The sequence below is a fragment of the Trichosurus vulpecula genome, chromosome 8 (genome assembly GCF_011100635.1).
Source record: "Trichosurus vulpecula isolate mTriVul1 chromosome 8, mTriVul1.pri, whole genome shotgun sequence".
Taxonomy (NCBI): Eukaryota; Metazoa; Chordata; class Mammalia; order Diprotodontia; family Phalangeridae; genus Trichosurus; species Trichosurus vulpecula.
Window position 1 is genome coordinate 147,627,317 of NC_050580.1, and position 21,670 is coordinate 147,648,986.

General features: G+C 38.4%; 1 protein-coding gene across 1 annotated transcript in view; it reads left to right on the forward strand.

Moving 5' to 3' along the window:
• APH1B (aph-1 homolog B, gamma-secretase subunit) overlaps nucleotides 1-13,173 on the forward strand; it is a 33,997-nt gene extending 20,824 nt beyond the window's left edge. The window contains exons 5-6 of the mRNA XM_036735466.1: nucleotides 7,705-7,832; nucleotides 10,090-13,173. Of these exons, the coding sequence (XP_036591361.1) occupies nucleotides 7,705-7,832; nucleotides 10,090-10,257 (296 nt within the window). The 3' untranslated portion in view covers nucleotides 10,258-13,173. The remainder of the gene's footprint in view (nucleotides 1-7,704; nucleotides 7,833-10,089) is intronic.
• The last annotated feature ends 8,497 nt before the right edge of the window (nucleotides 13,174-21,670 follow it).

Genomic DNA, 21,670 nt, shown 5'->3' on the forward strand with positions numbered 1-21,670 from the left:
TAAATTTTCTTTTTTCTTTTGTATTTATTCACAGGGAGTAGTAGAGTGCCCAGCATCAATGAGCACTATGTGTGCAGTCTTAGAGTTGAAATGGACCTTGGAGTTCCTCTTAGATCTAATCTTCCTCTCTAGCTTGAGGAGTAACATAGTTTAATGGAAAAAAACAGATTTGGAGTCTGGGTTTACATAGCAGTTCTGCTACTTAGTACTTGTGTAGCCTTGAAGTTAGAGCTACAAACCCTGTAGTCCCATCCAGAAATCCTCTCTACAAACTTGTTGACAGATGTTTATCTAGATTATACCTCTAAATATGTCTGCTAATGAGAAGCTTACTGCTTTGTAAAACAGCTCATTCCATTGTTGAACAACTCTTAATTGTGACAGTTTCCTCTTATTTTCAATCAAAATCTGCTCCTCTGTGACTTTTACCATTTACCATATTCTACCCTCTTGGGTAGTAGAATATAACTCATGCCCATGACACCAATATTTGAGGACAGTTATTATATCCTTGCTAAGTCTTCTCTTTGCCAACCATGCATTTCCAGTCCCTTCAGACTTCTTAAGAAATAATTTCCAGACCATTCATCACATTAGTTGCCCTCTTTTGCATGTTCTCTCTAATTCATTATTGTCTTTCCTTATGTGTGAATCCTACAGTGAGCATAAAACACCAAATGTGTTCTGACCAATATGGAGTTGTTACTGCCTATTCATAAAACTGACTTGTGAGCATAATGAAAATAGTACATCTTGCCCCAAAATTTTGTTCTGTAATTTTTTTCAGGAAAAAGAAAAGATTTAGAATGATTTTGTCCCAAAAAACTGGTAGGCAGAAAGCAGCAGTGTGAAATTTAACATTAATAAATAAATTATACAGGAACAAGTGGGGGTCATCAATAAAGCCCTTTCTTTTTTGGGGGGAGGGAATTGGGATTAAATGACTTGCCCAGGGTCACACAACTAATAATTGTCTGAAGCTGGATTTGAACCCAGGTCCTCTGATTTCAGGGTGGCAGTTCTATCTACTGTGCCAGGGAAGCTGCCCCAGGGAAATGCAGTCTTAAACTTCAGTGGATCCATGTTCTCATTCTTTCTCCAGTGGTCCAGATTACAATCCATTCATACCTTTTATCCCATATAATTCTTGTTCATGTGCTTCTAATAAAGTCCTACTGTGGAAAAATCTACCTAACATGCTGGAAGGAAGTCTTTTTTTAAAGTGTTAAGTGTATAGCAGTTTAGTATTTTGGCTTTCAGTTCACTCTCTTGCTATATCGTGATCTTACTGGATCATTTATTTTGCCTGATGCCTCTTGGCTTTACAACTACTTTTTACATGAAAGTTTTGATTAGTAATATGTTGTAGCCTCTGTATGCCCACCATGTCATCATTTATTGCCCTAAGCCTAACCAGTTTAAATCCCACTCTGCCATTTAACTACCTTTGTAACTTCCTTAACCTCACTGAAATTCAGGTTCTTCATTTCTGAGATTAAAATTCTAAATTAGATGTACTCTAAGGTCCTTTATGCCTATAAATCTATCATCCTATGACCCTTTCCTTCCACTTCATCGCTACTACACAAGTCTGAAGACAATTTTGTGTTTTTGTTTTGTCACCTAGAAGCCAACCTACTGGTGATAAGCTGCTCTGTTTAATTAGGTTGGTTCTTGACCAGAAGACAAAGTATGTCTTTGGGATCATTGTCAAAGCCTATCCAGTTTAACAGAACTGTCCAGAGGTTTAGCTCTGCCTTCATAGTCTTCGAGAAAACAAGGTCATCTCCGCAACACGATGAGGCATCAGAGAAAGATTTTTTTATGAGGGAATGGACAGAGTAGAATAATGGCAAGAGTTCTGGATTTAGGGTTAGAACACCTTTCAAATCCTTACTCTGCCATTTAACTACCTGACCTTGGGCAAGTCATGCTTTGTCTGAGGGGATCAGTTTTCTCTTATCTGAAGTGAGAGGGTTAGACTAGCTGTCCTTTAAGATTTTTTCCAGCTTTAAATCTGTGATCCTGTGAGTACAACCTTAGGAAGCATTCATAGAAACTTCGTGTTTCAGATTTAAAATGCAAATGTAATCATCTAACCCCAAATCACTCAGATATCTGTACTGTTATTTCCAGTTTGAAATAGCAGAATGTAAGAGGGACTGTGACAAACTAGAACACATCCAGAGAAAATTAGTAGGATGCTAAGGGATTTAGAAACTATGTCATATGAGGAATAATTGAAGGGGTTAAGGCTATTTAGCTTAGAAAAGAGAAGACTAAACAGGAACTTGATAGTTAACTTCATATACAGGATTTTCCCAAAGTCTCAGTGCAGTGTTAATCTCCTTGCTTTAATAGCTGAAAACTGCCTGAAGATTTTTGGAATGCCCTTTGTTTAGAAGACTGCCATGTGGAGGAAAAAATAGATTTGTTGATTGTTGCTTGTGGGAGCAAAACTATTGATAGAAGCTACAAAAAGGCAAATTTTGACTTAAAATAAGGAATTATTTTATAACAATCAGGAGCTTTGTGACAGTAAACAATGGCTAGTTCATAAAATAGTGAACTCTGCCACCTACAATGTTCAAACAGAGGCTATGTCGCCATCTTCAGACATATGTCTGACCACGTTGTTCCATGTTGACTCTAGGATCAAATACAAACTCCTCTATTTGGCATTTTAATTCCTGCACAGTCTGGCACCTACCTTTTAAAACTTACTCTGTATTGCTTCCTTTCATACATTACAACCTAGCCAAAATGTCCTCCTTGCTGTCCCTCACACTTGGCCTTCCATCTCCCACCTCCATGCCTTTATGAACTCCCTTCTCATTTGTGCCTTTTAGAATTTCTAGTTCCTTTCAGTGCTCAGTGTAAGTACCGCCACCTCCGAGGAGGCCTGACTCTTTCCTCCTCCTCCCCACCAGCTGCAAGTGTCTCCTCCCCCTTGAAATTATCTTGCATATATTTTGAATCTACTCATACACATTATCCCCAATAGAATAGAGGCTCTGTAAGGGAGGGCACTGATCTGTTTTTTTCTTGGCCAAGCCTTGAAGGAAACAAGGGAAGCAAAGAGGCAGAGACGAGGAAGAAGAGAATTCCAAGCATAGGCACTGCAACAAGAAAGCCAGTATTGACAGAATCACAGAGGACATGGAGGGGAGACAAGTGAAAAAAGTCTAAAAGGCAGGGTGAGGTTGTGAATAGCTTTAAAAGCCAGAGGATTTTCTATTTGATTCTGGAGGTCATAGGGAGCCACTAGTTTATTGAATAGGGGAGTGGCATGATCAGCCTGTGCTTTAGGAAAATGAATTTGACAGCTGAGTGGAGGATGGCCTAGTTAGAGAGAGACTTAAGGGAGGGAGACCGACCAGCAGGCTGTTGCAGTAGTCCAGGAGCAAAGTAAGGAGGGCCTGAACCAGGATGGTGGTGGCAGTGTCAGAGGAGAAAAGGGGAACACATAGGAGAGACATTACAAAAATAGAATGAACAGGATGTTGTAACAGTTATACATGTTGGGGCAGGTGAGTGAGAAAGAGTAAAAAGCCAAGGATGACATCTAGGTTGTGAGCCTTAGGTACTGAGAGGATCGTTATGCCCTGGATAGTAATAGGGATGTTAAAAAGAGGAGAGTTTTGGGAGAAAAATAATGAATTCAGCTTTGAATGTGTTGAGTTGAAGATATATACAGGATATCCAGTTTCATAAGTCTTACAGGCACTTGGAATGTGAGACTGAAAATCATAAGGGAAGTTAGAGCTAGGTAAGTAGATTTGGAAATCACCAGCATAGAGATAATAATTGAATCCATGGAAGCTGGTGAGATCAGCACTTGAAATAGTAGAGAGAAAGAAGGTGGTCCAGGACAGAGCTTATTTGTAGGTAATAGGAAAGCAGCTGGTAGAGAGGGAGAGATTGAAGACTGATGAGAAGCAGGATTGATAGAGGGGTCAGTCTGCTAGAGAAGACAGGATGAAATGGGTTCACTTGGCACGTAGAAGGGTTTGCCTTAGCAAAGAGAAGGGCTACATCTTTGTGTGAGACAAGAGTGAAGGAGGAGAAAATGGGGGGAAGGCATCACCAGAGTGATATGAGATGAGGAGCCAGGTATAAACCATGAGAGGTTTGAGGAGGGAGGAAAAGATTTGCAATGTCTCCAGCATGTTGGTTGGACCTCCTATAAATATAACAGTCAGGATCACTGGTAAACTCTAAATAGTAAAATGTGGGACATGAAGAAGTGGAGGAAATAAGTGTTGGTGATTCATTGTAGGAGTTTTTCAGTGAAAAGGAGAGATATTTATGACAATAGCCTGAGGGAAGGTCAAAGTCAAGTGAAAAAATTTTAAGGGTAGGGAGAGACTGCCACTTTCTACATATATGTTCTTGGATTAGTCACTTAACCTTCCAGGGTTTCAGTTTCCTTATCTGTAAAATGAGAGAGTTAAATTAAATGTCACAAAAGGACTCTTCTAGCTCTGAATTTGTAGTTCTGTGTGATCCTGTGACCTTAGTATATTTGTAAGAAGCAGAGAAAGAATAAATTTATAGGGCAAAATTAAAGATGAAGTAGAGAGAGATGGAGTGATCCATGGCACAAGCCCCAGAGGACGTGAGAGGGGAATGGATCTAGGACACAAGTAAAAATGGTTAGCTTTGGCAAGGCGAACAAGCAATCTCTTCCTCAGAGTCTACAACAATGGAGAAGAGAATGGATGAAAACATAGAGGAAATAAGAGGTGTGAAGTAGGAAAGATGAGGGAGCTCACCGTGGGTAAAGAGAAAAAGATTTTCAGGCAGATACTCAACTCTCTAAGAAAGGAGAATGACCTAGAAACTTATAGATGACAGGAATCAATGATCTGAGAAGGATCTTATAAAACTTCTGAGTGTACCTCAGAAGAGGAGAGGTTCCTGAGTTGTGTCTGTAAGCAGGAGGGTATGTAAGTGGCATTGGTAAACAAGATATACACTGCTTCCTCCTCTTAGTCCAGTGTGTTGTGGCTCATAAGAGGAGTGAACAGCAATATGAGAGTGGCCAGTGATGAAGTGTCATCCAAAGAAAGCTAGGTTTCCACAATCAAAAGAACAATGAAAGACTGTGAGTTGAAGGAGATATAAGATGAAAGGGAATTTACTAACAATGGTACCATCAGTTTCAGAGGACACAGTGGAAGTGAGGAAGAAACTGGGTTGAGATAGGGATGAGTTTGGTGAGATGTAGCAGAGAAAAGAAGCTTCCATTTTAGCAAATAATGATGAATCTCTGAATCACAAGGACAAAGTGGGAGATGGGCATAGGGAAAGGATCACTTAATTATGTGATAATATGATAAGAGGTAAAGAAGAGAGAGGAGAGTTCAGTGGTAAAGTGTGTTAGGAAAATTATGCGATAAGAAGGAAGCGACCAGCGCCAGCTCAGTCACAGTGTTTGAGAGGGGCTAGAGCAGAGAATGGTAATGGCATCAAGGATGATGTGGTGAGGGTGGCATGTAGTCTCTGTGATAGCACGAAGTCTGTGCAAGCATGCGTGCACTTAAGTGTCACAGTCCTAGTGAGGCGCTGGGGCTCTGGTGTTGGCCAGAGTGATGATAACATCTCTTTTTCCCTTATTAATAACAATCCCCTTCTGTCCTCCTTTACCACTTGCAGTGAGTCAAGACTGAAGGCTCACTTTTTCTTTCATGACCATAGGGGTAGAATGTGGTAAAAGAGAGAGTCAGTGTGGCTTTCATCAGCAGCAACTAAAAGGGCCGTGTGTAGAGGCACACTCCTCCAGTCTGTGAGTGGAGATAGGCCTCTCACCCTCCTGGACTGATTGATGGCATAAAGTGGTTTTGCTGCTGGAAGAGGGGCATTGTTGTTAGCAGCTTACCCTTTCTTCCCAGCTGCTATACCTGTTGCTTTTGTGGTGGCAGGGCTAGGATGTGCTCCTCAATGATCATTTATCCTTATTTTTTTATTCTCTCACTTGTCTTTCTTCAAAAGCTTAGTGGAGAAATTCTAGCTTAATGATGTTGTTAATTGAAAATCACAATTATTTTATTTTTACATTTTTATTACATATATATGTGTGTATATATATATATATATATACATACATATCATCCACATTTAGCATTATTTTACTCTCCAGCTCTCCCCCTCCCAGAAGTCAATTGCTTATAACAAAAACTAAAAGGAAAAAATATTTAATAAAACTAGCCAAACATCAGCTAAGTCTAATATTATATGGATTGTTTTATATCCAAAGTTTTCCAACCCTGTAAATAGAGGGGGAAGGACATTCTTATATCTCTTCTTTGGGGCCAATCTTGGCCATTATAATTCCATGGCATCCATTTTCTATTGTTATTTCTTCTGTTTACATTAATATAGTCATTGTGTGTATGTTATTTTCCTCCTTTTGCTTACTTTGCATTATACATATATGTCACCTTGTGATTTTCTTTATCTATATTTATCCTTTCTTAAAGCACAATAATATTTGATTACATTTGTGTATCACAACTTGTTTAGCCAGTCCTCGGTTGATGAGCATCTACTTTGTTTCTGGTTCTTTGCAACTACCGCAAATACTGCATTTTGGTGTGTATGTGGCCTTTATTTTTCATTGATTTCCTTGGGGATATTTACTTATCATGGGGTATAAGCGTTTTATTCACTTTCTTAGCATAATTCCGAATTGTTTTCCAGGATGCTCGTACCAACTCTTAGCTCTGTCAGCTGTGCATTAGTATGCTTATCTTTCTATAACCCCTCTAAATTTAACTCTTCCCTTTTTTTGGTCGTCATTGATAGTTTGGTGTGAGGTTTTGTTTTGATTTACATTTCTCTTTAATATTAGTGATTTGGAGAATGCTTTCATATGGGTAGTTATTTACAATTCTTTAAAAAATTATTTGTCCATATCCTTTGACTACTTATCTATTAGGGAATGGCATTAGGCTTATTTATTGATATGAACTCCTTATCTGTCTTGGACATCAGACCCTTATTAGACATTTTAATGCATGTATTTTCCCTAGTAATTCACTTATCTTCTTATCCTACTTACATTAATTGTATTCTCAAAAAAGTTTTTCAATTTCATGTATTCAAAATTATCTCTTCTATGCTTATCAAACCACTGTCTTGGTTAAGAATTCACCGCATAGCCATAGCTGTAAAGGTACCCGATCTGTTTTTTCATATTTTTTTTTATGGTATTACTTTGGACCATATATCAGTTTTGAGGCTGTTAGGGTATATGGTATAAGATGTTTATAGTAATTCTTTTTAGGTCAGGAAAATCTTTTTATTTATTGAAGACAGAGCTAATAGAGAAGGGTATAGTTGGGTCCAAGAACGAACAGTATTCTTGAACCATTTAAGGAAATTGCTTGAAACTCTTGAAGTTTTCATTTGGAATCTGTCATTTTATTTACTACACACACACTAGATGTGAAGCTGCAACAGTGTTCAGCGTATTTATCTAAACATAACTACAAGAAGGTAAAAATTACATTCATTGCTATATACATATGTGCATCATGTTATGGTATTCACTGATGGATAATGCTTAAATATTTCTGTTGTGAGTAATAAGAAGCAGTATGATAGCACATCTGTGCTGAGAGAACAATTCACTCAGAGCTTTTATATCCTAATTTTAATGTCCTTTATATGACTGTGCACTAATAGATCACTGTCTTTCAGCTTTCATGACTCTAGTTATGGTTTTGCTGCATGTCTTCTGGGGAGTTGTGTTTTTCGATGCATGTGAGACTAAAAACTGGTGGGCACTAATCGTGGTCATCATGAGTCATCTGCTGGTGTCAGGTCTGGTGAGTCCAGTTTATATGTTCATACTAAATAGCCACTATGTGGAACTATACACTTCTTCATATGTCTAAAGAAGAAAATGACACTTAGGAATATGACTTTAAAAATATGGGAAGACTCCCTGCCTTTTCATAATTTTTTTAACTCAGAAAATTATTAGAACCCATTTTGTAGTTTCTTATGCTGTTCTTTTAGAATCTCTAGTTTTCTTTAAATTCCATTCATCTGTTCTTAGTTGTTCTCTTAGAATTAAAAGACTCTCATTTGTGCTTTATTCTAGAAAATTACCTTTTAAAAACACCATTCACTTCTTGTGAATAGTATTTTAACTTTAAATGAGAATTATCATTCATTTATTCCTGTTTAAAGAGGTTACAAAAAGTAAATTGGGACTTTGAAGTAATTTTATTCTGTTTATTATTATTACTAACAACTACTAATGATAGTAGTAACAAAAGACTTCTGAGAAGATAATGGAATAATAGTCTAAGTTGTTCCATCTTTGCTCACTTCCTTTCCTAATAGAAACATTTGAAATACTGAGAAATAGCAACAAGAGAAAACAGTGATAAACTTCAAAAATAATCAGAAAACCTTAAAAATAAACAAAATCAACCCAGGGCCAACCACTGTTTTTAACATCAAAAGGGAAAAGCAAGTGAGTTTGGGCAAGAAACCTGTTTAAGACACCACAATTATGGAAGCAACACTATTGGGGTTCCAGAAGCCCTTGGGCCGCAGCACTGCCAGACTCTGCTTGTGCTTGCCTTGAGGCAGAGTCCCATGACACATTACCTCCTGCTTGGGTATTTCCTGAGGTGGGCTTACTGATGCTCCCCCCTAAGATTCAGTGGTATCTCCTGCCACAAGACTGGCAGTTGATGGTTGTGATGAGACCTCGAAGAATAGAGACCTTGCACTTTCTAATAACCTGTCTTTATCATTGGAATTCTACCCATCTACTGATTCTTTTCCTAGACATACTCTTCGATGGTTAGCTTATCCCCACCCCCTTTATCCCAACTTCTGGAAAAACAAACCACCTTCCCACTGCCAGCTGTTTGCTCTGTCATTCCCATCCCTTCTTGAGGGAGAGCAGCAAAACTGACCTCCAAATATATCTTGTGCCTTCCATCTTCTGCTATACTTGTCCCCTGAGGGAAGAGGAAAATTGATGGGGAGTGAGACTTCATTGTCCTGCTGTGCAAGTTCAACTTCCATCTCCTATTGCACTTGTCTTTTGCCTAGTCTCCAGCCTTCAGATAGAAGAGAAGTGAAAAGGGGCTTCTCATCTGACTGTGTGCATGCTACATCATGCTGTACTTGCCTCAAACCTGATCTCCATCCTCCTCTGGGAAGAAAAGTGGCACCTTCCATACTTAAACCTAGTCATACCTTACACATCCCAGTGATTTTTGAATCCCATTTCCCATCCACCTCAACCCTCCCACTCTAACGTCCTAACCAGACAATACTTATCTTTCCACTGAACATCTGTAATGCCCGTTCCATTTCAACAAACATCCCTTGATCCTAAATTTTTCCTCTCCCACTAATTCCATCTTCTAGCAATCACTGACACCTGGCTCTCCCATGATGACACAGCCTCCCCAGCTACCCTCTCCAGCTTTTGGGTACACCTTCACTGATTTCCCTTAGCTCACTGATTGAGGCAGGAGGGTTGGAACACTCCTGGCCTCTCCCTATTGCCTAGGTTCTCTCCCTGCTTTTATCACTCAGTTACCTCTCCTCCTTTGAGGGTCATGAAATCTTTATCTACCACCCAATCAAAATCCTGGTAGTTGTTGCCTGCAGACTGCTAGATCACTCCTCTTCCTTCCTCAGTGAGTTCAGTACATAACTCACAGTTTTTCCCTCCTCCCCAACTCGTGCCTTCATAGTCGGGGATTTCAACATATGTATTGACTATCCTTCAAACACAGTAACCCCTCAGTTCCTCTACCTATACATTTCTCATGAGCTGCTCCTCCACTCCATTTGAATCTGTTAGTCTGCAGTAGACCGCTCACTCTGTATTTGTTAAACCAGTTTCTTGCCTTTTCAGTTGTTTTTCTTTTTAAAATTTTAGTCCCATTGTTTAGTGCTTATTATATATCACATAAATTATTAAACATTTGGTGAAATAAGCCTGAGCTATTGAATATATTCTGTGTTTACTTTCATTTGTCTTTGATCTTTTCAGCTGTCTGTTATAAAATCTTATATCACCCCAGCTAATTTACTTTTCTTTCCCTACAGACCTTCCTGAATCCTTATTATAAAGCCAGTTTAGCAGCATCATATGTTATCATGCTGCTCATGGGTGTCTGGGCATTCTTCACTGCTGGTGGCTCTTGTAGAAATTTGAAACGATGCCTGTTGTGCCGAGACAAGGACTTCCTTCTTTCCAACCAGCGTGCCAGATAACATCTGAGAATTGGGACCTCCCTGAACAGCTTTCTGTGTTTTTAGAGGAAGCACAACTGTGCCTTTTTCTAAAATTCTTTTTCTGGTTGAAATTAGAAGGAAAAAATACTAACTAGATACGTGATTCTCATCTAATAAGGCTTCTATCCAGCAGCTGTCTGAAATGCATACATGAATGATAACTCCCTGGGGCAAGTCCAAGAATATATGAAAGGAATGTGTAGCTGTGTCTTTATACATTCAGTATGGTTAAATCAAGGATATACTGCTTGCTGAACCTGCATCTTTTAAGTTATGGATCCACAAAAAGTTAAAGGGCTTTAATTTCTGTGGTCCTTTTTGTGTACATTATTAAAGCATATCCCTTTTAGGGTTAGATTAATTAAGGTAATCAGAGCTTATGAGACAGAATAGGCTCTGGTTCTAAATGTTCTTTACTCAAAATAAGATGTTTATTCATAGCTGTGTTTTTGAAGGTTTTTCCCTATTCAGAATTGACTTTGGAGATTTAAAAATTATTTTTGAAGTGTAGGGAAGTAACTGGTATTTGTAATTAGAACATCAATCCTTTTTAGAAAATTTCATAATTTATTTTGCCCCAATCGCATGTAAAAATAATTTTTAACATTTATTTTTTAAAATCTTGAGTTAAAATTCTCTCCCTTCCTCCCTTCCCTCCCCCAGATTGAGAAGGCAAGCAGTTTGATATAGGCTATACCTGCACAGTCATGCAAAACATATTTCCACCTGAGTTCTGTTGTGAAACCACAGACCACAAGAAAAACAAGAGAAATAAAGTTACAAAAAAAGTATGCTTCAATTTGCACTCAGGCTTCTTTAGTTCTTTCTCTGGAGATGGATAGCATTTTCATCATAGGTCCTTCGGAATTGTCTTGGATCATTGTGTTGCTGAGAATAGTTGTGATTCACGGTTGATCATACAATATTGGTGTTACTGTAAACAATGTAAAACAAAAATCCTTAAGGATATTAGCAACTTTACCATGGTTCTACTACATAAAGTATGCCCAGGTAGGTTTAGAAATTAACAGAGGTGACATTCTTTGTAACCAGAGTCTGTCCTAACTGTTATAGATGCCTAGGAAGGTATTTGAAATTGGGGGATTTTTTTGTTTCATCAACATTTTTAAGGCTTTTTTTTTTTCATTTTGAGGTTCTTCCTGGATTCTTCTTGTGGCTCTCAGCTTAAATTTTTCAGCTTTGTACTCAGTTTATATGGCATCACTATATTTTTTCTCTGAATGTCCTTTTTAAGAAATCAGATAGTGTGTATTTGAATAAAACTCAACAAAGTAGATAAAATGTTAAAAGAGAACATGAGAAAAGCAAACCAGTAAAGTATTGACTGTTTTACTTTGTTCATATGCTATTAAATGGTGAATGGTATTTTCTTCCCCAAAATAGTATAATCCCTTTAAGTCATGGAGTAATGTAAAATGGAAATATATCTGAAATTAACAAATTTCTACTTTCTGTGATATGTATATTTTTTAAAACTTGTGATTTTTTTTGTTTTAAGTAGCAGATGCAATCTTCCCAATGTTAATTCAACTTTTAAACCTCCTTTTACTTTAATTTTTTTTTCAGGAAAAAAAACCCAGTAAATCATGCTGGTATTAACTAGCAGTTATTTTAGGGAAGGTAGTAATATGGAATGGAAATGATATGCACATTAAGGTGATAAATCAACATATCCTTGGGTTCAGTAGAACTTTTAGCAAAAAGAGAAGGGAGAAATACTTAGAAATACTGAATTCTAACATGAGGGACTGATCATTCTGGCTAAACTTTAGGAAAGTGGTATGTCAATGAAGACTTTTAAAAAGGATTGTAACTAGGGTCCTGAGCTAGTTACAAATGAAATTCCATAGTTAAACCTTGTATGTAAACTTGACCTTTTTTTATAAATTAAATTTAGCCCAAGATGTCTAAATTGCACATTTCACTTTGTTGTTGAATGAAAATGGGACTGGATTCCTAATGTGCCTCAGACAGACAAGCAAGGAACTATGGCCATTTCCTTTAAAATTATCTATTTTCCTTTACTTTAGTTCTACCCTGGTTTTTACTTTGGGCAAAGAGTTGTACTGCTTGAGTTTCTCATTTTCTTGCCTTTAAAAATTCTCAGACTAGGAGAGTTCAAGACAGAATTTGCATCTGTGGAAATGAAATCTTTACATAGACCAGGAGTATGAGATATACCCTAGAGATACCACTCTAGTGATATGTAAGGAAATCTAAATCCCCATTGAAAAAACTATACCATGACTCAGAAGAAAATTATCCTTTACTTTGAGATTGTTGATTTCATTTAGAAAATTTTTCATTACCTGGTGATCCTAGAATAGCTGTTAGTAAAGGGCCCTTTCAAGTTCTTTTTCCCTCTCAGTTTTGCCATGATTAACTGAAGAGTTGGGATCTCTTATTTGATTGTTTTCAATAATGCTGCTTAGCTTGATGCTAAGAAAGACACAAAGGAAAGGTTATATTCTTCCTTTGTGCTGTGTATATATTAAGATGCTTTTTGCCTTTGTTATTTATAAAAAAGCCTTATCAGCCCTCAAGGAGCTTGAGGGAGGAGATGGTGCTTATGGGGATTTTGAACCTCCAAGCAGGATCTTTGTAGCATGCAAAGAAATGCAGTTGATGTGACCTTGAAATTGTGAGCACTGTTTCAGTGCTTGGTTATATTGGCATGTAAGTGATAGAAATTAGATCATCTATTTAAAAAGCTATATTTATTTTTAATGCCTTTGAAATTATAGCATGTTTTAAATGGGGAGATTGTGATGACCATTTGTGGTCCTGGTGATGGAGATAGAGTGAATGTCTCTTTGGGTAACTGAAAATTATAAATTTGCCAAAAGAAATAAATTATGATGTCTATAAATTGTATAGAAATGGCTTTTTGTATTTTTCAAGGAAATATTAAGGCCTCACTGAATTCATATTCATATTCTAAAATCCTTTTTAGGTTCTCTTAACTATCAAGTAATCGATAAGCATAAGCAAGCATTACCAGAATAAGCTTCCTTCTTGCCACTGCCCGTCCACCGTGCCTGAGCCCTTACTTGGAGGTCCTAAGTCAAAGGCTAAGAAACTATTTCATTGTAAGCAAATTCATCCTTAGCGTCACTGAATATGCCAATATGAGTGCCAATTTTCAGGATGCAATAGAAGTTTCTGCCCTCTGGGGAGAACTACCCTATACTTTTGTCTCGGTAGTTGATATTCCCTGTAGTTAGGTAAATATCCAGAAGATAATCCTTTTTTTTCCTCACTATTGCCTCCATAACTTTTTTTGTTTACTCTTTCCATTCCTAACCTGAGTTAGGAGATGTGTCACAATTGCTTTTCTTATCAGTTTTAGTGCTATGTTTTCTTCATAACTCCTGCTCCAGTATTTCCTGTTTGATGAGATAATCCATTTTTTTCATAGTTAAGAGACAGGAATTATCTTTTAAATTATAGGCTTTTAGAGCAGATGATGCTGTCTTGATGTAAAAAAAGTATAAATTTCTATGTTCTTTAATATTTAATTGCAATATTAGACCTTGGTTTCAATATGTAAATGTAGCAGCATCTTTCAAGTATCAGCATTTATCAGTGAAAATTAAAAAGAAGATTGTGCTTGACACTTTCAGTTCCTATTTTTCAGAATCTTCTCTCTCTGGATCCAGTATCTCTGAAAGTGTTTGCTCCTTCATGTTACACGTTTCAGCATTATGAACTTTGACTTTGCCTTCAGTAGGATCTCTTTGACAACTCATAGGTCCTATTTCTTATTTTTGCTGTGTCCAGAGTCTGGTACAAATGGACAATGGGTTGTGCCCAGAATTAAACAGGAGGAGAGTGGGTTGGATTACCTTTAAGTAGCAGAAGGCAGTGGACAAGCATATAAGGAATAGGAGTACAGGCTGCAACACATCAAACTATGAACTATGTAGGGGGAAAGGGCTTGGTTTCATAGCAAGATAGGGGGATAACCAATTCCTGGAAAACACTTCTGTGACAAAATTGTGACTTAAAAGGTGTGGGGAGACATTCATCACTGTGTGACCTTCAACAGCTTGTTTCATCTCTTAGTGAAGGGTGAGAATGTCATACTGTTACATGATCATTTGAAAAATTCTGATACAAAGGTGGTGGCTCTGGTGAGGGTCTGTGTTGCCAAAACAATTATCTGGTAGATTTCAATAGTAAATTTCTTAGATGGGACTGTTGGATTTTGCCTTATCTCCAGCACCTCATACAGTGCCAGATATATAATGGTAGCCACTTAAATGCTTTTTAATTGAATCTAAATGCTTCCTTCCAAAGTAGATTTTTTAAAAATCCTGACATATTAAAAATTCTAAAACTTCAAGGTTAAAAATGCTTTGCTTATAAGCACCCCATGAGATAACCAATGCAAATATTACCTGAAAGGCTCAGTGAGATTAAGCCAGTGATTGTGTAGATAAGTGTCAAAGATAGGATTTAAACTGAGATCTCCTAAATCTAGGTCCAGTGATCTTTCTGCTGTAACATTTTGCCTTTAACAAAGCCACACACATTTGCAGCCAAGAGTTTGATTTAAGCATTAACTTACTGCAAACATTGTGCTCACTCAACTTTGTCCCATCTAGTCACTTCTTGAATCAAAATATTAGCTGGAAAGGCCCCTAAACATTGTCTAGTCTAATTCTCTCATCTTATATATGAGAAAAGTGAAGCCCAGACAGCATGTGTGACTTGTCCCACAATTAGGTTATGGGAAAATTTTTCTTAAAAATTGAGAATCTTCCTTGGTATGTTTTTATATCTTCTGGAGTTAACTTTGCTCAAATGCTACCAATGATTTGCTAGCAGCCGCAGTGTGTTATGCTTTCACTGAATCTGTGGTTTTGCATTGACCCTTCTGATTTGATTCAGATTTTGTAGAGAGCCTATACCAATTACCAACCCCAAACATCTTACAAACTTGTGTGTTAACTCCATAAAACAGTGCCCTCATGGGAATATGTAATGTTAGAGCTGTCCTTTTCCCACTCCCAGCCTCAGTGTTGCAGCAGGAACTTGAGGCATCACCAGGCAAACAGTAGGTTATGATTTTTTGACTTTTTATTTCTTTATTTTTAGTTTTCAACATTCATTTCTACAGGATTTTGAGTTCCAAATTTTCTCCCCCTCTCTCCCTTCTCCCCACCCCAAGATGGCATGCATTCTGATTACCCTTCCCCTAGTCTGCCTCTCTTCTATCATCTCCCTGTCATATTCTCTTCACACCCCTACTTTCTTGTAGGACAAGATAGATTATTTCCCAGTTGCACGTAAAAACAAATTTTGACATTTGTTTTTAAAACTTTGAGCTCCAAATTCTCTCCCTTCTTCCCTCCCTACCCACCCTCATTGAAAAGGCAAGCAATTCAATATAGATTATATATGTGTAGTTATGGAAAACACTTCCATAATAGTCATGTTGTGAAAGACTAACTATATCTCCCTCCATCCTATTCTGCCCCCCATTTATTCTGTTCTCTCGATAGGTTATGATTTTTTAGCCAGCATGTTGAATACCACAGTTTTACTTACAAGTGATAGCTACGTTTTCTAGTGACTGGCAAGAAGCCTGAATACTTTAGTGTCAGACAAAAGAAGTAAATTATTTTGTCAAGTATTCACATGAGCCTTTGTTATGTAGAGTAGAGCTAGGTTCCCATTAGTATGAATGATTCGCTTTAAAGTGGCTGAATCATTTGAATTTGCACATGTATTTCCATTGGGTTGGAAACTACTACCATATTTTACATAATTGTAATTTCGAATTGTACAAATCCAAATACATGGGACCACTTAAAGGGATTCATTATTCAAAGTATTGGGACTTATGTGTAAGCTGTACTGAAGCCATGATTGAAGGAAACAGGAGACAGTCTGATAGAAGGCATAGTTCATGCCCTCAGGAATACTCTAATTGAAGAGATTGACATAAATTAAAAATGACAAAGCAATGCAAGGTGTTCAAAATAATACAGACTATACAGTGCAGACTGAAGGTGTAAGTACATTCTCTTCTCCCTCATAACTCCTTCCCCTGCTACCTCAGCTCCCTCCCCATCACATACACACACACACACCAAAAGCCATTGTTTTTTTAACGGATATGCCTAGTTGAGCAAAAATTCCCACCTTGGTCATGTCTGAGAATTTGTCTCATTCTGCGACTTGAATCCATCGTCTCTCTCTTAGAAGACAGGTAGCTTGCTTCATCTTTTGCCCTTGGGAATCATGGTTAGTCATTGCATTGACTAGTTCTTAGATCTTTCAAAGTTGTTTTTCTTTATAATGCTGTTATTGTAAAAATTGCCAGTGTAGGTATGATTACAGAGTGGGTTAGGGAGGTTTCACTGGAGGAAAATGAATTTTGATTTGGGTTTGAATAATGATGTGTGGACTGGAAGAGTAAAAACACATTTAAACAGTATTTTAAGGTTTGCAAAGTACTTTCCTCACAGCAATTCTGTGGGATAGGAGGGTGTGAGTTTGAAGTTTGGAGACAGGATATAGTCGTTTGGGAATGAGGAGTATCAGGTTGATAGTGTTTACTTAAGGTGAGCAGCTGTTCAGTAGCAGGATGAGCTTTGTCAGCCGTTGAGAGGTCTTGAATCATACACAGAAGAGCATAGACTTGATCCAGTAGGTAAGAGCAACTAGTTCTTGAGTAAGAAGTAATGGGATATGTGTGTGTGTATGTATATGTGTGTGTATATATATATATATATATGTGTGTGTGTATACAATATATATTTAATACATATATATTTAAGCTATAGAATCTCCAAATTTTAGAAGTGAAAAGGACCTCAAAGTCTAAGCCACCCCATACCAAAAAGGAAGCCCCACTATAACATATCCAACAACATAACCAGGCCATCCAACTTTTACTCAGTAACTTCCAGTGAAGGGAAACCTACCCTCTCTGAAGGCATCTCTTTCTGCTTTTCGGGGAATCTCTAATTGTTAAGGAGTTTTTGTTGACATCAAGCACAGATTCATCTTTTGTATCTTCTACTACTTTTGCTCCCTGGGCTTGAATAGAGCTGTTCTCATCGTTCCAAATATTAGCCTTTCAAATACTGGAAGACAGCTATCTTGTCTTTTTTTCTCCAGTATAAAAATCCTCAGTTCCTTCAGATAACCTCATGAGATGGACTCACAGGCCCTTTACCATCCTAGCTGCCTCTCTGAATGTTCTCTACCTTGTAAATTTCCCTTTTAAATTGTGGGATCCAGAACTGAATATAATACTGGAGATGTGGGCTAAGGCTGACTAGATAGTCATTTAGTTATTTCAGTTGCGTCCCACTCTTCATGACCCCATTGGGATTTTCTTGGCAAAGATACTAAAGTAGTTTGCCATTTCCTTCTCCAACTCATTTTACAGATGAGGAAACTGAAGTAGAGTTAAGTGACTTGCCCAAGGTCACACAGCTACTAAGCATCTGAAGTCAAATTTGAACTTAATTAAGATGAATCTTCCTGACTCCCAGCCTGGCACTCTGTTGTGCCACCTAGCTGCCTGCAGAAGGCCTCTCACCTCCTTATTCCAGGAAGCTGTACTCACTGCAACCCCAAGATCTCACCAGCTTTTTGAAGTTAATCACACCACTAATTGCTATTGAGATCTTTTCCTGATAAACCAGTAACTAACCATGGCTCCTCCATCCTATACTTGTAAAGCTAATTTTCCCCAATCCCAAATGTAAAACTTTACACTTAACCCTACTGAATTTCATCTTACTCCATTTGGCCCCATTCTTTGCCTTCCAGGAGATCAGTTGAGAATCTTAAACACAGGTCGGAATTGTAATGAAGAACTTGAAATACGTGACTTAGGAAGCTTATTTCTGCAGATGAGCTCATTGATTATATTGGTCATGTTAGCTCCTGAATCAAAAAGGCTCTACTTCTATAACAACACGTACTAGTTGACTGGACTTTGTCACAGTATTGTGCTCCTCCTGAGGTCTTTGGCCTTGGGATCAGTAAGTACCCTGTTTTTGCATTCACTGCAGGTAATTAAAAAGTTAATGTTTGAAATGAATGAACAACGGGACGAGTAATGACTTTGACTTACAATGTTGAGAGGTCATTTTCTGCTGAGTGAAGGGAGATCACACTTTCCCCTGTGCTTTCATATTCAGAGTATACAGGTGAGAAACGTCATGCCAGTTCTGGGTTGTGAATAGAAGCCATTCTTCCCAAATGGGCTGTACCAAATATATGCTCTAAGTGAGCTTGCGAGAATGGGACAGCGTGCTCTTTGGCTAATGACAACAGTTGGACACAATGCTCTGAAGTTTGCAAAAAGCTTTTCACCCATTATTGTTATCCCTGTTTTATAAGGGAGGCAGTGTGCTGAGAGAAAGTGATTTGGAGTCAAGTGATTTGTGTTTAAATCCGTTCCCTTGGCATATTACTTGTTATTTAGTTTCAGTCGTGTCCAACTCTTCATGACCCCGTCAGTCACCTTCTCCAGATCAGTTTACAGATAATGAGGCAAACGGGATTAAATGACTTGCTCAGGGTCACACTAGTAAATGTCTGAGGCTGGATTTGAACTCAAAAATGTGGGTCTTCCTGATTCCAAGTCCAGTGCTCTAACCATTACACCCAGCTCCCCTACTGTGTAGTCTTCGATAAATCATTTAACTTCTCTGGATCTCAGTTTTCTCATTTGTGAAATAATGGGTTCAGATAGCCTCTAGAATCTTTTCTAGCTCTAAAATCTATGATCCTAAGTGACTTGCCCAAGGTCCTAGTCAGTGTCAAAGCCAGAATTCAAATCTGGGTCTTAGTGGAGACAAGCTAAGAATCAGGCTAATCATTTTCAGTTGACAAATCACTGCCAGAGGATGATATATATATTCATGGACAGTCAAAGCCTTGGAGCAAATAAAGTCATAGCAGCTCTGCCTGAGAAAATCTGCTAGCTGGTCTAACCTGGGTATTGTGGCTCCCAGACTTCCCTATAGATGGCTCCAGCTGTTCATGTTTTCTGACTTTTAAGCATGACTCATGACTTCTGGTGGCTATGTGTCAAAGGAAGAACACTAAATAGAAGCATTTAACTATGTACAGGTCCTTGCATAATTTATGGCAGTGGGGGAGGAGGGAAAAAGCCCAGGTGTTATAGACATTACTGGGTATTTGTTGGGCACCTTTCTGACCTCAGCAAATGTAGGAGGAATTAACGCACCCTATGTGGAAAATTGTAAGGGATGTTAGCAAGAAGGGTACTGTCAACACCTTTATACCTTCTAAGCAGTGAGGAGCAGTGTGCAATGGCCATCCAAGTTTGGATTAACCTCTTGTAGCAATCTCCTAATTAGTAATAAACGAACTTTTTAACGAAAAATGAATTTCCTACATGATCCAAAGTCATCACTGTTTTTTCCTTTTTATGAAAGCTGAATTGCCTCCAAGTACAGCATTTAAATCAGGGAGAAAGGGAAATGGTTGTGGAAATCCTAGAGTAGAAGAATCCTTGACAATCCATAAAAAATGGTAGAGAGAAGGAGTTGGGGGAGAACCAAAAAATGTCACCTTGGTGGAAAAATTTGACTACACTGGCTATGGAGGGAATTGTGGGAATTGAGTGAGCTACATTGACTCCATGTTGTGACTGGGTTCTGATTCCATCCCCTACACTATGTTCTTTCTATATCTTTTTTTTCCTCTTTCTTTTCCTTTTTCCATTCAAAAATAAAAACAGACAAGAAAAAACCCCAGGCCTATATCATTCACTGAGGCTGTTCTTATCTAGTTGGAGTTGGTGTAAGTTCCAGTAGCTTAGCCTTCCTAGAATCATAGCATTTGAGAGCTGGAAGGGACCTCAGTGACCATCTAATTCAACTCATCCTTGAAAGAGATCGCTATTATAACATGCTTCATAAGTGGCTGTTTAGCCTCTATTTGAAGCCATCCAAGAAAGGGGAACTCCCTTCTCAAGGCAGCTCAGCCCACCTTTGGACAGTTCTAATTGTTAAGAAGTTTTTTCCTGACATCAATCTTAAAATGGCCCCTTTACGACCTCTACCAATTGCTCCTAGTTTTGCCCTTTGGAACCAGACAGAACAAGTCCAGAACTTCTTCCAAGTGACAACTCTTCAGATGCTTCAAAACAGTCCTTCTGTCCTCTCTGAATCTTCTCTAGACTAAACTTGCCCAGGTTCTTCACTCTTCAACTGATTCTTACAAGACATGAGCTCCAAGTTCTTCACCGTCCTGACCACCATCCTCTGGACCCTCTCTAGCTTATCCAAGTCCTTACATTCTTAAAAAAAAAGAATTCCTTAACCCAAATGAAGCTTTAATTAGTGTAACAGCCAAAGCACTAAGAGAATATTTTTTAAAATATTTTCATAACTATACTCTATTACTTCAATGGGCAGGTACAGATCACAGCCTCTCTACAACTAAGCTCTACAAGAGTTAATGTAAGCTGAATAATTTATTAGCCGGCAGCCAACATGGCACTGAGCTTCTCTGTACTTAATCAGGCTGGTCCTGGGAGGACAATCACATAATCCATCACCAGGCATATATTAGATTTATTTTCCTTTTGATAGCACCTCTCAGAACTTGTGCTGCTCTTCTCTCTACCCTTTTTCCCTTGGAGATTTCATCAGTTGGCAAGGCTGTAACTAGTACTTTTGTGCAGATTTTAGGATATTAGGACTGGAAGGAACTTTAGACATCATATGATCCAACTCCTTCATCCATTCAGCAAACATTTACTAAATGCCTAGGATGTGCAAGGCTATGCTATGAGGTAGGGAGACAAAAGTACCATTACATCTTACAGTAATGTAAAAGGGAGACCTGCCAATGAGGATCCAGTCCTTTGTAGCTTTAAGGAGCCTGCTTTCAGAAATCTATGATGATGTGGATTGGTGGGGCTTGGATCTCCATTTCAAAGCATGCATAGGCATTCTGTGACTGTTTCCAGTCAGCTTACTATGTAATAAATGAAAGGAATTGAGAGTGCATCCAAAAGACTTCAGTAGAAAAACTTTACTCTCTTACCTTCTTGCTGGCCCTAAGGCATAAAGACAACTCCCTGCCCTCCAGAGGACCAGGTGGGGTGGGAGTGGGGAGGTCCCTAATTCCCACTGGGCCACTCCATGAGTTTTATGCTGAGGATAGGGCCACTTTCTGTTCGTGTCTTCTTTTCTTTGGTATAGGGACTTGTGAGAAGTAGAGGTCCAGGCCCGTACCAGTTTGTTAGCAGCTGAGCCTAGTTCACCAGTGTAGCATAGAGGAGTGACTTAGACCATCATTGGATCAACCTGGTAGCCAGGGCACCATGTCCTGCAGGAAGGGAGCACCTTGTCTAGTAGCTATGCCA